Here is a 16,891-nt window from a genome sequence, read left to right as displayed (position 1 = left end):
GTTCAACTTTCAGGATAAAGAGATTGCACTACAGTACTTATATTAGGTGAATTGAAAAATACTATTTTATATTTTACAGTGAAAATATTTGTAATCAAAAATAAATAAAAAGTGAGCACTGTACCCTTTGTATTGTGTGTTGTAATTGAAATCAATATATTGGAAAATGTAGAAAACATCCAAAATATTTAAATAAACGGTATTTTATTATTGTTTAACAATGCAATTAATCACGATTATTTTTTTAATCTCTTGACAGCCCTAGTGCTTTTTCTTGTACTCCCTCCATTAGGCCACTGGATGAACACACCACAACCGTCATTTCTCAAGATTTTGTCTGATGAACCTCAGTGTACATATGAATCTGTTTGCCTTGTGACTGATACTGTTGGTTGATCTTTTCTACAGTTTTCCTTAGCTTAGCCTTGTGTTCCTTCAAACAAGATTCCAAAAAGGAGAGGCATTTACTAAAGCAAACAGCTTTATGTGGAGGAATTACTATGCATACAAACATCTTCGTGCACTCTACCTTCCCAACTTCATCAAGTGCTTCCGTTTCTTCAGTAGCCTTTACACACCTTTCAAAACACGATAATCTTTTCAGCTTTGATTTGGTTTTCCCATTTCTGAACAGATCTGAGCAGTGATGACATTCAGGTAGGGAACAAAGACAATTTCCATACCAAATTAGCTGTTCTTTTCTTAGAGTTCTCAAGAGGTCAAACATCAGACTCTCATTCACAAATTGATATTGGGGTGGATCCTATAGCTCCAATTATTCTGTGAACTGCAAACGACTGCACAATGTTGATCTTAGCAACATTACTGGGAGTAGTATGTGACCAGACAAGTAAGGCATATTCAAATATTGGACGAACTATTGAGCAGTATGGTTTTTTTCAGTGTCCTAACACATGAATCTCAATTGGTACCAGCAATACGTTGTAGAAGATTCAATCTCTTCTTTGCTTTGGCTGCCATCTTTCTGGAGTACTGGGTTCCTCTCTGTGGGAATGCCTTCTCTATCAAATGTCAATTTTGGACTCTAGTTGGACCTCCTACAATTTGTGGTAAGGTAGGTAGATTTTATTTTTGCTGGATTCAGCTAGAATTTATGTTTCTTAGCTACAATTTCCAAGCCCTCATTCCATTCATTCTCCAGTCCATCTATTTCATAACCCATGATACGAAGCACAGTATAGTCTGCTAACATGTGTACAGATGACCTCAGGTGGTCTGACAGTCCAGAGGATTACAGCAGGAAAAGAAGAGGACTGAAAACTGAACCCTGAGAACTTCCACCCTAAGAAGCTTTGTCTTTGAAAAAGAACCATTTAATCTTACAGTTATTTTCCAATACTGTAAGAAATCTCTTATCCGAAGAAAGAAAAGGAGTACTTGTGGCACCTTAGAGACTAACCAATTTATTTGAGCATAAGCTTTTGTGAGCTACAGCTCACTTCATCGGATGCATACTGTGGAAAATAAAATCGTGGGCGCCCCATCATCTCAGGCATTGGCACCCTGACAGCAGGATTGTCTGGCTATGTAGACTCCCTCCTCAGGCCCTATGCTACCAGCACTCCCAGCTACCTTCGAGACACCACTGACTTCCTGAGGAAACTACAATCCATCGGTGATCTTCCTGATAACACCATCCTGGCCACTATGGATGTAGAAGCCCTCTACACCAACATTCCACACAAAGATGGACTACAAGCCGTCAAGAACACTATCCCCGATAATGTCATGGCTAACCTGGTGGCTGAACTTTGTGACTTTGTCCTTACCCATAACTATTTTACATTTGGGGACAATGTATACCTTCAAATCAGCGGCACTGCTATGGGTACCCGCATGGCCCCACAGTATGCCAACATTTTTATGGCTGACTTACAACAACGCTTCCTCAGCTCTCGTCCCCTAACGCCCCTACTCTCCTTGCGCTATATCGATGACATCTTCATCATCTGGACCCATGGAAAAGAAGCTCTTGAGGAATTCCACCATGATTTCAACAATTTCCATCCCACCATCAACCTCAGGCTGGTCCAGTCCACACAAGAGATCCACTTCCTGGACACTACAGTGCTAATAAACGATGGTCACATAAACACCACCCTATACCGGAAACCTACTGACCGCTATTCCTACCTACATGCCTCCAGCTTGCACCCTGACCACACCACACGATCCATTGTCTACAGCCAAGCTCTGCGATACAACCACATTTGCTCCAACCCCTCAGACAGAGACAAACACCTACAAGATCTCTATCAAGCATTCTTACAACTACAATACCCACCTGCGGAAGTGAAGAAACAGATTGACAGAGCCAGAAGAGTTCCCAGAAGTCATCTACTACAGGACAGGCCTAACAGAACGCCACTAGCCGTCACCTTCAGCCCCCAACTAAAACCCCTCCAACACATTATCAAGGATCTACAACCTATCCTGAAGGATGACCCATCACTCTCACAAATCTTGGGAGACAGGCCAGTCCTTGCCTACAGACAGCCCCCCAACCTGAAGCGAATACTCACCAGCAACCACATACCACACAACAGAACCACTAACCCAGGAACCTATCCTTGCAACAAAGCCCGTTGCCAACTGTGCCCACTTATCTATTCAGGGGACACCATCATAGGGCCTAATAACATCAGCCACACTATCAGAGGCTCGTTCACCTGCACATCTACCAATGTGATATATGCCATCATGTGCCAGCAATGCCCCTCTGCCATGTACATTGGGCAAACTGGACAGTCTCTACCTAAAAGAATAAATGGACACAAATCAGATGTCAAGAATTATAACATTCATAAACCAGTCGGAGAACACTTCAATCTCTCTGGTCACGCGATTACAGACATGAAAGTTGCGATATTACAACAGAAAAACTTCAAATCCAGACTCCAGCGAGAGACTGCTGAATTGGAATTAATTTGCAAATTGGATACAATTAACTTAGGCTTGAATAGAGACTGGGAGTGGCTAAGTCATTATGCAAGGTAACCTATTTCCCCTTGTTTTCCTAACCACCCCCCACCCCCCCGTTCCTCAGACGTTCTTCTTAAACCCTGGATTTGTGCTGGAAATGGCCCACCTTGATTATCATACACATTGTAAGGAGAGTGATCACTTTAGATAAGCTATTACCAACAGGAGAGTGGGTTTGTTTTGGGGCGGGGGGGGAGAAAACCTGGATTTGTGCTGGAAATGGCCCACCTTGATTATCATACACATTGTAAGGAGAGTGATCACTTTACATAAGCTATTACCAGCAGGAGAGTGGGGTGGGGGGAGAGAAAACCTGTTGTAGTGATAAACACCCATTTTTTCATGATTTGTGTGTATATAACATCTTCTGTATTTTCCACAGTATGCATCCGATGAAGTGAGCTGTAGCTCACGAAAGCTTATGCTCAAATAAATTGGTTAGTCTCTAAGGTGCCACAAGTACTCCTTTTCTTTTTGCGAATACAGACTAACACGGCTGTTACTCTGAAACCTGTCTTATCCGAAGGTACATTTGACCACAGATTGCCATCTTATTGAGTTTACTAAGAGCTTATCATGCCAACCTCTATCAAATGTGGCACTGAGATCCAAAAAGACTCCTGTTGATGACTTTTGTTGGAATCTTTCAATAATAGGCTGACAGAAGGTCACCCATGGGTCTGTAATTGAATGCAAGTACCTATGTGCCATTTGGGTAGGTTCTATTTTCCCTTCTTGTAAAAGAAACTGTGAAAGTCTTGATTGTACCATTCCTACCATTATCTTGAAAAGGTGGTGTTTAAAGTTAGAGACTGATAGCTGCCCCGAGAAGAGGGTCTTGCTAGTCTTAAGAACATTAATTGCTAACTTCCACTGATTAGGTACCTTCCCTTTTATCCACAGTTCATTTTGTCCAACAACCTGGCTTTAGCCTTCTTCCCAAAGTGCTTTATCATATGACCATAGATGAGGTCCAGCCCACGGGACCTGCTGTGTTCAAGCTTTTCTACTGCATTTTCTAACACGTGTGAGAAAGATCTTTCTAAAGCTAAGACACTCAGTAAGATCTGTGTGTATGTTTTTAAATTATCTTTGTCTTTCCTCTTGAATACTCCATCTTGTGTGTTTTTCAACAGACCTATCCTCATCATTATACATGAGCCTACCAGTCTTGGCATAATATTCCACCCAAATATTCACAGACTCTTTATCATCTAATGCCTCTGCACCTCCACTTTTCAGGATATTGGTGTTTTTTAAATTGCAAGCCTTGGGCTATCTTTTCTCAATTCACTTAAGTTATCACCCATAAATCTTTTTCATCTATGAGGATCCAGCCTTTCACAAGTCTCTTCCCAATACCTTACCTCTTTTGAGACTTTGTTCTGTTTTGTCTGGCCTCCTTCATCTCTGAGGTTCTGTTCAACCTCCAGTTGAACTCAATACCCTTCCTTAATAAGATTGTTTTATGCCAGTATCATTTCACTGTGAAACCCATTTCTTCCTCTTGCTTTTTGAGATGATCTTTTTTGCGGATGTGCAGCAGATTAAAAAAAAATCTTCCTCGAAGTTACATTTCATAGGTGTTTGAGAAATATTATTCTCAAGTGTGTCTGTGAAATAGGATGAGTCAACCTTATGAAAGTTCCACCTCTTAACTGAGAGTTCACTGTCTTCCTATTCAAACAAGTGACTACCGATCGATGATCACTTCCAACATCCTGAAAAACATTCCATGCACAGCCCATGGACATGCTGCTGCTCACCAGAGTTACATCTAATGTTAATTGTGTGCCATATGATCGACGTATAAGTCATAATGTCATTATTCAAAACAACTAAATCATGCACAAATAAATTTGTTAGTCTCTAAGGTGCCACAAGTACTCCTTGTTCTTTTTGCTGATACAGACTAACACGGCTACCACTCTGAAGCTAAATCATTGTGAGCAATAAAGTCTTATAGCAAAGTTCCATTCAAATTCATTGTTTTGTTCTCCAAAACTTCACTTTTGGTATTGAAATCTCCATAGATAATTGTTTGGCTACACTTTCCAATGCTATCACAAGATTTTCTTTATCAGATAGCCTGTCATCAGGATGATAGACACGGACAACAGTGAACTCCTTACCCCAGAACTTGATAAAAAGAACAGGAGTACTTGTGGCACCTTAGAGACTAACAAATTTATTTGAGCATAAGCTTTCATGGGCTACAGCCCACTTCATCAGATGCATAGAATGGAACATATAGTAAGAATATAAATATATATATACATACAGACAACATGAAAAGGTGGAAGTCGCCATACCAACTGTAAGAGGCTAATTAATTAAGATGAGCTATTATCAGCAGGAGAAAAAAAAACTTTTGTAGTGATAATCAAGATGGCCCATTTAGACAGTTGACAAGGTGTGAAGATTCTTAACATTGGGGAATAGATTCAATACGTGTAATGACCCAGCCACTCCCAGTCTCTATTCAAACCCAAGTTAATGATATCTAGTTTGCATAAAAAGAAAAAAGAAAAGGAGTACTTGTGGCACCTTAGCGACATTGAGCATGAGCTCAAATAAACTGTTTAGTCTCTAAGGTGCCACAAGTACTCCTTTTCTTTTTTCTTTTTACGAATACAGACTAACACGGCTGTTACTCTGAAACTAGTTTGCATATTAATTCAAGCTCAGCAGTTTCTCATTCGAGTCTGTTTTTGAAGTTTTTCTGTTGCAAAATTGCCATCTTTAAGTCTGTTACTGAGTGACCAGAGAGGTTGAAATGTTCTCCAACCAGTTTTTGATGTTATGATTCCTGATGTCAGACTGGTGTCTATTTATTCTTTTGCATAGGGACTTTTGGGTTTGGCCAATGTACATGGCAGAGGGGCATTGTTGGCACATGATGGCATATATCCCATTGGTAGATATGCAGGTGAACCAGCCCCTGATGGCGTGGCTAATGTGATTAGATCCTATGATGGTGTCGCTTGAATAAATATGTGGACAGAGTTGGCATCGGGCTTTGTTGCAAGGATAGGTTCCTGGATTAGTGTTTTTGTTGTGCAGTGTGTGGTTGCTGGAGAGTATTTGCTTCAGGTTGCAGGGCTGTCTGTAAGTGAGGACTGGTCTGTCTCCCAAGATCTGTGAGAGTGAGGGATCATTTTTCAGGATAGGTTGTAGATCTTTGATGATGCGCTGGAGAGGTTTTAGTTGGGGGCTGAAGGTGACAGCTAGTGGCATTCTGTTATTTTCTTTGTTGGGCCTGTCCTGTAGTAGGTGACTTCTGGGTATTCTTCTGGCTCTGTCAATCTGTTTTTTCACTTCAGCAGGTGGGTATTGTAGTTTTAAGAATGCTTGATAGAGATCTTGTAGGTGTTTGTCTCTGTCTGAGGGATTGGAGCAAATGTGGTTGTGTCTTAGGACTTGGCTGTAGACAATGGATCATGTGGTGTGTCCTGGATGGAAGCTGGAGGCATGTAGGTAAGTATAGCGGTCAGTAGGTTTCCGGTATAGGGTGGTGTTTATGTGACCATCGCTTATTAGTACAGTAGTGTCCAGGAAATGGACCCCTTGTGTGGATTGGTCTAGGCGGAGGTTGATGGTGGGATGGAAATCGTTGAAATCATGGTGGAATTCCTAAAGGGCTTCTTTTCCATGGATCCAGATGATGAAGATGTCAATGTAGCGCAAGTAGAGTAGGAGCATTAGGGGACGAAAGCTAAGGAAGCGTTGTTCTAAGTCAGCCATAAAAATGTTGGCATACTGTGGGGCCATGCGGGTACCTATAGCAGTGCCACTGACTTGAAGGTATATATTGTCCCCAAATGTGAAATAGTTGTGGGTGAGGACAAAGTCACAAAGTTCAGCCACCAGGTTTGCTGTGACATTATCAGGATACTGTTCCTGATAGCTTGTAGTCCATCTTTGTGTGGAATGTTGGTGTAGAGGGCTTCTACATCCATAGTGGCCAGGATGGTGTTTTCTGGAAGATCATCAATGGATTGTAGTTTCCTCAGGAAGTCAGTGGTGTCTCGAAGATAGTTGGGAGTGCTAGTAGTGTGGGGCCCGAGGAGACAGGCCACATAGCTAAACAATCCTGCTGTTAGGGTGCCAATTCCTGAGATGATGGGGTGTCCAGGATTTCTGGGTTTATGGATCTTGGGTAGCAAACAGAATACCCCTGGTCGGGGTTCTAGGAATGTGTCTGCCTAGATCTGTTCCTGTGCTTTTTCGGGGAGTTTCTTGAGCAGATGGTATAGTTTCTTTTGGTAATCCTCAGTGGGATCAGAGGATAATGGCCTGTAGAAGGTGGAGTTAGAGAGCTGCCTAGTAGCCTCTTGTTCATATTCCAACTTATTCATAATGAGGACAGCACCTCCTTTGTCAGCCTTTTTGATTATGATGTCAGAGTTGTTCCTGAGGCTGTTGATGGCGTTGTGTTCAGCACGGCTGAGGTTATGAAGCAAGTGATGCTGCTTTTCCACAATTTCAGCCTGTGCACATTGACGGAAGCAATCTATGTAGAAGTCCAGTCTGTTGTTTCGATCTTCAGGAGGAGTCCACGCAGAATCCTTCTTTTTGTAGTGCTGGTAGAAAGGATTCTGTAGGTTAGTATGTTGTTCAGAGGTGTATTCGAAATATTCTTTGAGTCAGAGACGTCAAAAGTAGGATTCTAGATCACCGCAGAACTGTATCATGTTCATGGGCCTGGAGGGACAAAAGGAGAGGCCCCGAATAGGCCAGATTCTTCTGCCGGGCTAAGGGTATAGCTGGAAATATTAACAATATTGCTGGGTGGGTTCAGGGAACTACTGTTGTGGCTCCTTGTGGCATGTAGCAGTTTAGATAGTTTAGTATTCTTTTTCTTTTGTAGTGAAGCAAAGTTTGTGTTGTAAATGGTTTGTCTAGTTTTTGTAAAATCTATCCATGAGGAAGTTTGTGTGGAAGGTTGGTTTTTGGTGAGAGTATCCAGTTTTGAGAGCTCATTCTTAATCTTCCCTGTTTTCTGTATAGGATGTTGATCAGGTGGTTTCGCAATTTCTTTGAGAGTGTGTGGTATAATCTCTCAGTGTAGTCTGTGTGATATGTAGATTTTAATGGATTTTTTACCTTTAGTCCTTTTGGTATGATGTCCATCTGTTTGCATTTGGAAAGGAAGATGATGCCTGTCTGCATCTGTACGAGTTTTATCATGAAGTTGATGGATTTCCACTCCATACGGCTAAATTCAGTGCCTTGCATCTGAAACCTGTCAGAATTTAATAGTAACACAATCCAACTAAGGATGCATGTTCATCTCATACACGTCCACAGCTCTTTTATATTTGAGTGTCTCCTTACAAATAAACATCAGACTTTCACCAGCTGTTCCTTTCTCAAGTAGTCAAAACCTGCAATAGATACACTTTGTCAGAAAGCTTTGTTGCTTGAATAGCAGCAACATGAATATTTTCATCATCATTAACTTTTTCAATGACCCCGATGTGATTCTGAATGCCCATTGCATTCAAATGCATGGAAGTACATTAAAGGTTGGATGTATCACGTATTTCAACAACTCTCTCCAAAATCAAAAGAGGTAATGCATCAGTACATACACAACAGCATCATATTGCCAAACTCTCTCTCTTGCATGGCATGGTGGGAATATGGTTGCTAGAGCCCCATTAACCAGAGATTTCCTCTGGGAACACCCTAGTACCATGACAAGAGGTAGGGATGGCATGTGGTAGAGCAGGGAACCAAACCGAAGCATCCCACTTTCTATGCTACTGCCCTAACAAATGGCCCATCCGTCTCCCCTTGAATGAAGAACACAGCACATTTTTGTCCACATTCTGCAATCCACATGGGGGTGATCCCATACATATCTGGGGCCTTTCTATACTTTGACAACATCATGGAAATTTTCTCTTCTGTGGATATTTTCTGGAGGCGGAAAATAGAGGCCTAAGTATTAGGGAAAAAGGCAAAGAAATATATGAGTGAGCTCTTTTATTTTTTCTGTTTGGAAACAAAATAGCATTGATTCATCTGTTTGGGGGGAGAAACCCCGAACACATACAAAAAACCCAAACAATTATATGGGCTTTATATAAACAAGAAAAAAAGATGGCCAAACTTTGATCCTTTGTATTACTTTCTGTTTGGATCAAATCCCTGACTTTATTTTAAATTCCCTTTAAATTTAACAAATATTACACGAAAGATTTTAACAGGAAGCACAGGCTATTTGAGGTAACAGAATGCAGCTATATGCAAATATGGGTGTTTAGAATTTGTTTCCCAGTAGATGGCTCCTGTGTGGCACTGGCACCGACCACTACACCAAACAGAGCCATGGGTGGTACTGTGCCTGGGGCCCTGGATTGCCTTAATCTGGCCTTGCTCCCAAATTTATAGATAGGTGGTTCCAGGACCGGGACGACCGGGAGAATGCAAGGGTCTGCCTGGAGATTTGGGTGTGGTGAAGTGCTTTCTGTCTCTTTCCCCTGAAGGATGTGGGGTTCCCCAAGTAGGAGTCTCTCTCTTCCCCTCCCCCCACATTTTCCCGTCCCTGGAGATTGAGGGTTGTTAGACATGGTCTCTGCGTGGTGGACTCTCTCGATCTCTCCTAATCTAGGACTATTTTTTTGAGGGGGAAGGATGGAATGTCTGTCTCTCCTCTGGCAGATGCGAGGATGAGGAGCTTCTCTCCCCACCTCCTCCCCGGAAGATTTTAGCAGGCTGTCTCCCCCTCCACCCCACCCCAGTTCCCGCGCAGGCGGGAGCTCCTGGCTGACTGGGTGTCCCTGTGCCCCGCTCCCGTGTCCCGGGCCGGGGAATGTGGCGGCCGGGTGACGCTCCTCCCTGTGCCCGCTGGGGGGCGCCTGCTGCCTGGCGGCTCCGGCGGCGCTTGGCTGAGGACTAAGCCAGCGCGGGTTTCCCACAGGCAGCAGCCCCGGCCCGCTGCAGCGGCTCAGGCTGACTGAGCATGGGGGAGCAGCTGCCGCCGCTGCTCTCCGGCTGCCCGTGCACCGCGCCCGCCGGCCGCTCCGCCCCGGGGCTCTGCCCTTTGTCAGCCTGAAGGACGCCCGCACCGTGTGGAGCCGGGCGGGGAGGGGGCGATGATCCCCGCGTGCCAGGGGCTCTGAAGCAGTCGGGCTCCGCTGCGTGCATCTTGCGGTGGCTCCTGCGGCCGGTGCTTCTCCTGCTTCCCCCCGCCCTCGGGTTGCAGCTCAGCCCGGCCGCCGGGGAGCGGAGCCTGATCTCTGCCAACCTGCCGCTGCGGGCTGATCGCAGCCCTGCTGCTAGGCTCCAACTTTTATTTCTTGTTCGGGGGGGAGGGGGCGCCTCCTGCCCAGCCTCCCCCACCCTGTGCTTTGCCGCTGCCGCTGCTGCCGTGTTTTGCATGGATGCACCATGGCCACGCTGGTTTGCAGGGTGCAGTTCTTAGATGACACCGACCCCTTCAATAGCACCAACTTCCCCGAGCCCACCCGGCCCCCTCTCTACACCTTCAGGGAGGACATCGCGCTCATCACCCAGCTGGCCGGGGTGCACCGCCTGCTCCGAGCCCCGCATAAGGTACAGGGGTGGGGGCGGTGTTAGAAACCATCCCTACCCTGTGGGGGGTGGCGTGGGTTGGTACAGAGAAACCTACCCCATAGTGTTGGGGGGAGGGAGGGGAGACTTAGAAACTATCCCTACACTGGTGGGGGTGGGGGTAAGCTATTCAGCGTTGGGGAGGGAAAGGGGCACTTTGAAAGTACCCCTCCATTGTTGCGGGGGAGGGAGTTAACTTCCCTTGGTGGGGAAGTAAGGAACTGGGGCGAGAGGGGATCAGTAGCACAAATACTCAGACCAGCTGTAGATGTGATCAGAGGCATGGTCAGTGCTGCTGCTGTCACAGTTGCTAGTGGTGGAACGTGCTGATTTTAGTGCTGTTGCACATTAGGCAGAAGTAGGGGGTTATTTTGTGTTTTTGTATGGCTGGAGAGGGAGACTTAGGTATTTTTTCCTTCCAGCAGGAGGAGGAGGTCTGTAGAGGAAGGGATTGCTGTTCAAGACTAACTCCAGCTCTTTGATTCCTAGTGCTAGAGCAGTAGTTTTCAATCTGTGGTCCATAGACCCCTGAGGGTCCACAGACTATGACTCAGGGTCCTCTGCGAAAGGTTGTTGTTACCATAGAACCTTCGACCTGTAGTCTGCGGACCATTGGGGGTCCTCAGATTATGTCTTAGATCTCCAAACAGGTCCGCACCTCCATTTGAAATTTTTTAGGGGCCCACAAATGAAAAAAGATTGAAAACCACTGTACTAGAGGGAACTCAGAGCAGGTCTACGCTGCCGCTTAAGTCAATCTTACTTAACTGTGGAAAAGACAGCCCCCTGAGCGATGCAAGTTACAGCGACCTAAGTGTTGTCCACACCGGCGCTATGTCAGCAGGAGACACTCTCCCGCAACATAGCTTCCCCCTCTCATGGAGGTGGAGTTATCATGCCGACAGGAGAGAGCATCTTCACCAGTGATGCTACAGTGGCGCAGCTGCATCGGTGCAGCTGTGTCAATATAGCGCTTCTAGCGTAGACCTGCCCTAAGTCTGAGTTCAGAAAGAAGGGATTGTGCGGCAGGACTCAGGTAGAGGCTCAGCTAGTGTCCGGTGACCTCCTTATAGAATAGTATAGTATTCTACGTTGATACCCCAAACGCTGCAGTGATGCAATTGTTATGTGACTCTTCCTGTCAAATAGTGTAGCATAAGGATAGATGGAGCAGAGTTATTGCCCAAACTTGTGATGGAAGTGAAGAGCAGTACAGACCCCTTATGTGTCAGAGGAATACAGGTATCCTGTGGAAAGGAGCGTTGAATCCTCACTGTGTACGAGAAGAGTTTTTCAAATCGGAAACACAGAAGATGAAAAAAATACGGATCTGTGCCTAGTAACCTGTCATTTTTTGTACTCAACAGGACTGTAACTGAGTGATATTTTCATCCTAAATCAAATTTGCCTTCTGCCTGATTTAGGAATATCCCTTAACTTCGCTTGATTTAGGAATATCCCTAAACTTCACCAGTTTAGGAAAAGATACCCCAGACCTCACCACCATCATTATCCTTAGTGTCTAGAAATGAGATGTTTTAGAATAACCGGCCTACAAAAATAAATAATTTCTTTGTGATTATGTATTTAAATGTGTAGGCTAAAAGAGAGATTTTCAAAGGCACAAATGGGATTAAGGCACCTAACTCCTGTTGAAAATCAATGGAAGTTGAATGCCTAATTTTCCTGTGTGCCTTTGAAAATCTCCTCCTAAATGGATAGAACACAAAGTATACCTAATATTTTAAATTAGTTTTATTCTCCACATTATACATAAAGTCACCTTAAAACTTTTTAAGAAGTGCAGGGGAAGATGTTTGAGAACTGGTGGTGGTGGACTTTGATAGCAATGTTGTTTTCTCATGTGAGTGTATCAAAGAGTTCACTCTTAATAAGTAATCCCTTGACAGAAATAAATTGTATGTTGTAAGTGAGTGGAATGGGTATCAGTCAGTCTCAGCATGGGTCTGCCTGGGACAGCATGCATTTACATCTTTATAAGTGAACATGTTTATGAAAGAATGTGTTCGTGTCTTCATGAATCGTCAGGTCAGAGTATTGTACCTTCATGAGATGTCACTTTTCATTTCCAAAAATATCAACAGGGCAGGCATGGCTAATGCATTAGTTGTAACCGTTGTATTTTGGAAGCCTTGAAAACAGGCCAAATCTGTAACAAATCTGACATGTCTGCCCCTTGTTAGTAACCTCTTCAGAGTATCATGGGATTTTGAGAAACCATTTATTGTTTAGGAAGGTTGGCTAAGAGCATGTTCATGCAGAGCAGGGTTTAAGCTATTGCTGTTGTGAGGTTTTATGAGCTAAACAGTTGCAGTGAGGGCTTTGTTAAAAATAGCTGTAAGTCTGCTGTCCTTGGAACTATTGATACTGTAGCTCTTCAGAAGGGTGAGTATTGAGTATGCCACTAATGCAAATCCCAACCTTTGTGAAAACTTATGTACCTCTTATATATTTACTTTAATGTATCTGTTGATAAATGTCACTCTCTTCACTTATGGTCACACACACAGGCCTGGTTTTGGAATTCTAGGCTTTTCAAAGCAATACCACAGTTGGTTGTTATGAAATACTTTCTTTTATTATTTTCTACCTTGTTATTTAATAATCCTTCTAGCCTGTGAATTAACTCAGCAAAGACGTCAGAGGAAAAATAACAACTGGTATGTGTTTTTGTGAAGAAAGCAAAATAGGAAAAGACCATTTTATCCATTCTTTCATAAAGTGGGAGGGAAATAGTCTCTTAACATCATTTGTTGTGTTATGGCCTGCACTCAGGAGCTTGCTGGAGGATGGAAAAAGGCTGTGTGTGCTCTTAGCTTTAAGGATGTCAAAAGACCAATAAAAAATAGTTCAAAGAAAACCTCTTTCAGCAGAAGTTTTACATTTGTAGAACATTTTCTTGCCAAGGTTACAGAAACTCTGTAGAGGACAGAGCTCTGCATAATGCACAAAAAATGTAGGTGCACTGGGTCATATTCTGTTTCTACAACTCAGGGTCAGATTCAGATACTTTAGTCACATTGAGTAGTACATTATTCTGTGAGTAGTCCCATTTGGGATTACTTGTGGAGTAAAATAGTGTGAGTAAGGGCCAAATTCTGATACCTAATTGTGTAGAGCAGTGGACTGGGAGATGGTACTTAAAGGTTCTATATCTGACTTTACTGTTGACTTGCCGTAAGCAGCCTATTTTTCAAAAGTGGCCACTGAGGTTGGGTGATTTTTGTTTATTTGGAAAGCCCAGTTTGATATCACTTGGGTCAGAATGAGATTACTTGGAGCAACAGCAGCTCCCATTGACTTCAGTTTGAATTGCTTGTTTAGCACTTCTAAAAATCAGGCCCATAATGACTCAAACTTGACTCCCAAAAATTGAAGCACTCAAAATCAGGGGCACTTCTGAACACTGACTTTCTTCCCCACATCTGTTTACCCATTTGAAAAATGGAGATAATACATTTCTCGCAGAGGTTTTATGAGATTTAACTGATTAAAAAAGACATGGGCATTTTGGGTGGAAAATATGAAACACCATAGTTGCTGTACAAACACGTATTAAAATATAGGCCCTGTTCAAAAGACCCTATAATGTGAGGTCCTGAGTCTGCAAACACCTCATGCATCTGCTAATTTTATTCATGTGAGTAGTCCCATTGAACTCAGCAGTATGAGAACCTACTTCCAGTACATTATAGTTATGTCTCCTGGCATTCTCTTAGCTACTTACTAAAGAATTAATCAGACTGGTTTATTCTCTCCAGGTATTTTTGCACTTTAGTTTTTTCCTCCTGTTTGTTTGCTATCTCTCCAATAATTTGTGTCATCAGTAAATTTGATCATGGTTCAATATACGCCTCTTCTATGTGGCTTGAAACTCTGGTGAATAGTCTTCTGGCCAATGGGGTATTCTGAAATGGCCCTCTTGCAATCTCTCTCCAGCCCGCACCGATTCCCGCAGCTCCCATTGGCAGGGAATGGCAAACTGCAGATGCTGGGAGCTCCAGGCAGCCGTACAAATGTAAACAAACTGTCTGGAGGCCCGCCAGTGGATTACCCTGATGGGCTACGTGCCGGCCACAGATTGCCCACCACAATTCTAGTGGATATAATGTACTTGGATTTTCAGAAAGCCTTTGAAAAGGTCCCTCACCAAAGGCTCGTAAGCAAAAAAGCTGTCATGGAATAAGAAGGAAGGCTCTCTCATGGGTCAGTAACTGGTTAAAAGAGAGGAAATAAATGGTAGGAGTAAACGTTCAGTTTTCAGAATGGAGAGAGGGATCTGTACTGGGACCAGTGCTGTTCAGCGTACTCATAAATGATCTGGAAAAAGGGGTAAACAGTGAGGTGGCAAAATTTGCAGATGATACAAAATTACTCAAGATAGTTAAGTCCAAAGCACACTGTGAAGAACTACAGAAGGATCTCACAAAACCGGGCGAGTGGGCAACAAAATGGCGGATGAAATTCAGTGTTGATAACTGCAAAGTAATGCACGTTGGAAAACATAATCCCAACTATACATACAAAACGATGGGGTCTAAATTAAATGTGAGTGCTCAAGAAAGAGATTTTGGAATCATTGTGAATAGTTCTCTGAAAACATCCGCTCAGTGTGCAGCAGCAGTCAAAAAACTAACAGAATATTAAGAACCATTAGGAAAGGGATAGATAATAAGAGAAAATATCTTACTGCCACTATATAAATTCATGGTACGCCCACACCTCAAATGCTGCGTGCAGTTCTGCTCGTCCATCTCAAAAACAGATATATTAGAATTGGAAAAGGTGCAGAAAAGAGTAACAATGATTAAGAGTATGGACCAGCTTCCATGTGAGGAGAGATTAAAAGGACTGGGACATTTTAGCTTGGAAAGAGGTAACTAAGGGGGATATGATACACGTCTATAAAATCATGAATGATATGAAGGAAGTGAATGTGTTATTTACCCCTTCACATAACACAAGAACCAGGGATCACCCAATTAAATTAATAAACAGCAGGTTTAAAACAAACAAAAGGAAGTACTCCTTCACACAGCGCTCTGTCAACCTGTGGAACTCATTGCCAGGGGATGTTGTGAAGACCAAAAGTATAACTGGGTTCAAAAAATAATTAGATAATTTCATGGAGCATTAGTCCATCAATGACTCTTAGCCAAGATGGTCAGGGATACACCACCATGCTGTGGGTGTCCTAAGCCTCTAACTGCCAAAAAACTTGGAGTGGACGATGGGATGGATCACTTGATAATTCTGTTCTGGTTGTTCCCTCTGAAGCGCCTGGTATTGGCCACTGTTGGAAGACAGGATACTGGGCTAGTCTGATCCACGATGGTTGTTCTTATGTAAGAGAGACATTGAGAATGTCTCTCTAATCCAGTAGTTAGGCACTCATCTGGGAGATCCCTGTTCAAATCCCTTCTCATCGTCGGGCAGAGGGGGAAGTTGCACCGGGAGACTCCCACATGCCGGGTGAGTACACTAACCACTGGGCTGAAGATTATAAGTGAGATGTCCTCCCTCCCCTGGCCATTTGTGTGGAGTTAGGTGCGTTCACAGGATGCCTACCAGAATGGCCATCCCTAGTGGGGGTGCAGGGCCGGGGTGAAAGTGAAGGATTCGTCTTTTCTGGGACCGACCGTGCCAGCCAATTGCAGTGGCCCGTGGGCCCCCCAAAGTGCGGGGCCTGGAGCAGGGGGTCCCAGGGCAGAAGTGACGGATTCGTCTCTTCTGGGACCAACCTCGCCAGCCAATCACACCAGCCTGCGGGGCCCCCCAAAGCGTGGGGCCCGGAGTGGTTGCGCCGATTCGCCCTACCCCAGGGACGTCTCTGCCTACCAGATTGGGCCCAGCAGGCAAGGTAGATAGGGCAATGTTGGTCTCTACATGGTTTGAGGATCCTTTTGGGACTTAGACATGAAATAGGTGTGTGGATATTATCTGTATATATACCTTATTCTCTGCATTAGCAATGCAATGCCTGTCTTTTTGTGGCACCTCTTTGTCTGGCCAGATACAGCAATGTGCTTTTATTTCAAAGAATCCTTCCTGAAATGCAGGCCTTTTATTTTCAACAACAATTTCTCTTCAGAAATGTTTACATAAAGTTCTGAATTTGAGTATCAGCCCTTAGATCAAGTAGAAGAAAAGAAGGCTGCCTGGTAATGTTGGACTTTGGAAGTGCTCCATCAGAATGAGGTATGAACCTTTCATTTACTTTTAAAATGTGCAAGTGAAATTAGTGCTCATGGACTTTAATCAGACACAGTATAGGTAGGTGATGTGC

The 16,891-nt window shown here is 43.7% G+C and overlaps 1 protein-coding gene across 12 annotated transcripts in view; it reads left to right on the top strand.

Moving 5' to 3' along the window:
- Nucleotides 1-10,132: 10,132 nt before the first annotated feature.
- FHOD3 (formin homology 2 domain containing 3) overlaps nt 10,133-16,891 on the top strand; it is a 619,164-nt gene continuing 612,405 nt past the window's right edge. For 5 of the 12 annotated variants that reach the window (XM_074945220.1, XM_074945219.1, XM_074945210.1 and 2 more), the window contains exon 1: nt 10,140-10,566. In XM_074945220.1, coding sequence (XP_074801321.1) covers nt 10,402-10,566 — 165 coding nt within the window. In that variant the 5' untranslated portion in view covers nt 10,140-10,401. Of the gene's footprint in view, nt 10,567-16,891 lie in introns of all 12 variants that reach the window. The other 7 variants (XM_074945218.1, XM_074945217.1, XM_074945216.1 and 4 more) reach the window with 3 other exon arrangements.

This window comes from Natator depressus, chromosome 2 (genome assembly GCF_965152275.1).
Source record: "Natator depressus isolate rNatDep1 chromosome 2, rNatDep2.hap1, whole genome shotgun sequence".
Taxonomy (NCBI): Eukaryota; Metazoa; Chordata; order Testudines; family Cheloniidae; genus Natator; species Natator depressus.
Note: the sequence above shows the minus strand (reverse complement) of the source record. Positions and strands in the feature narration are given on the sequence as shown.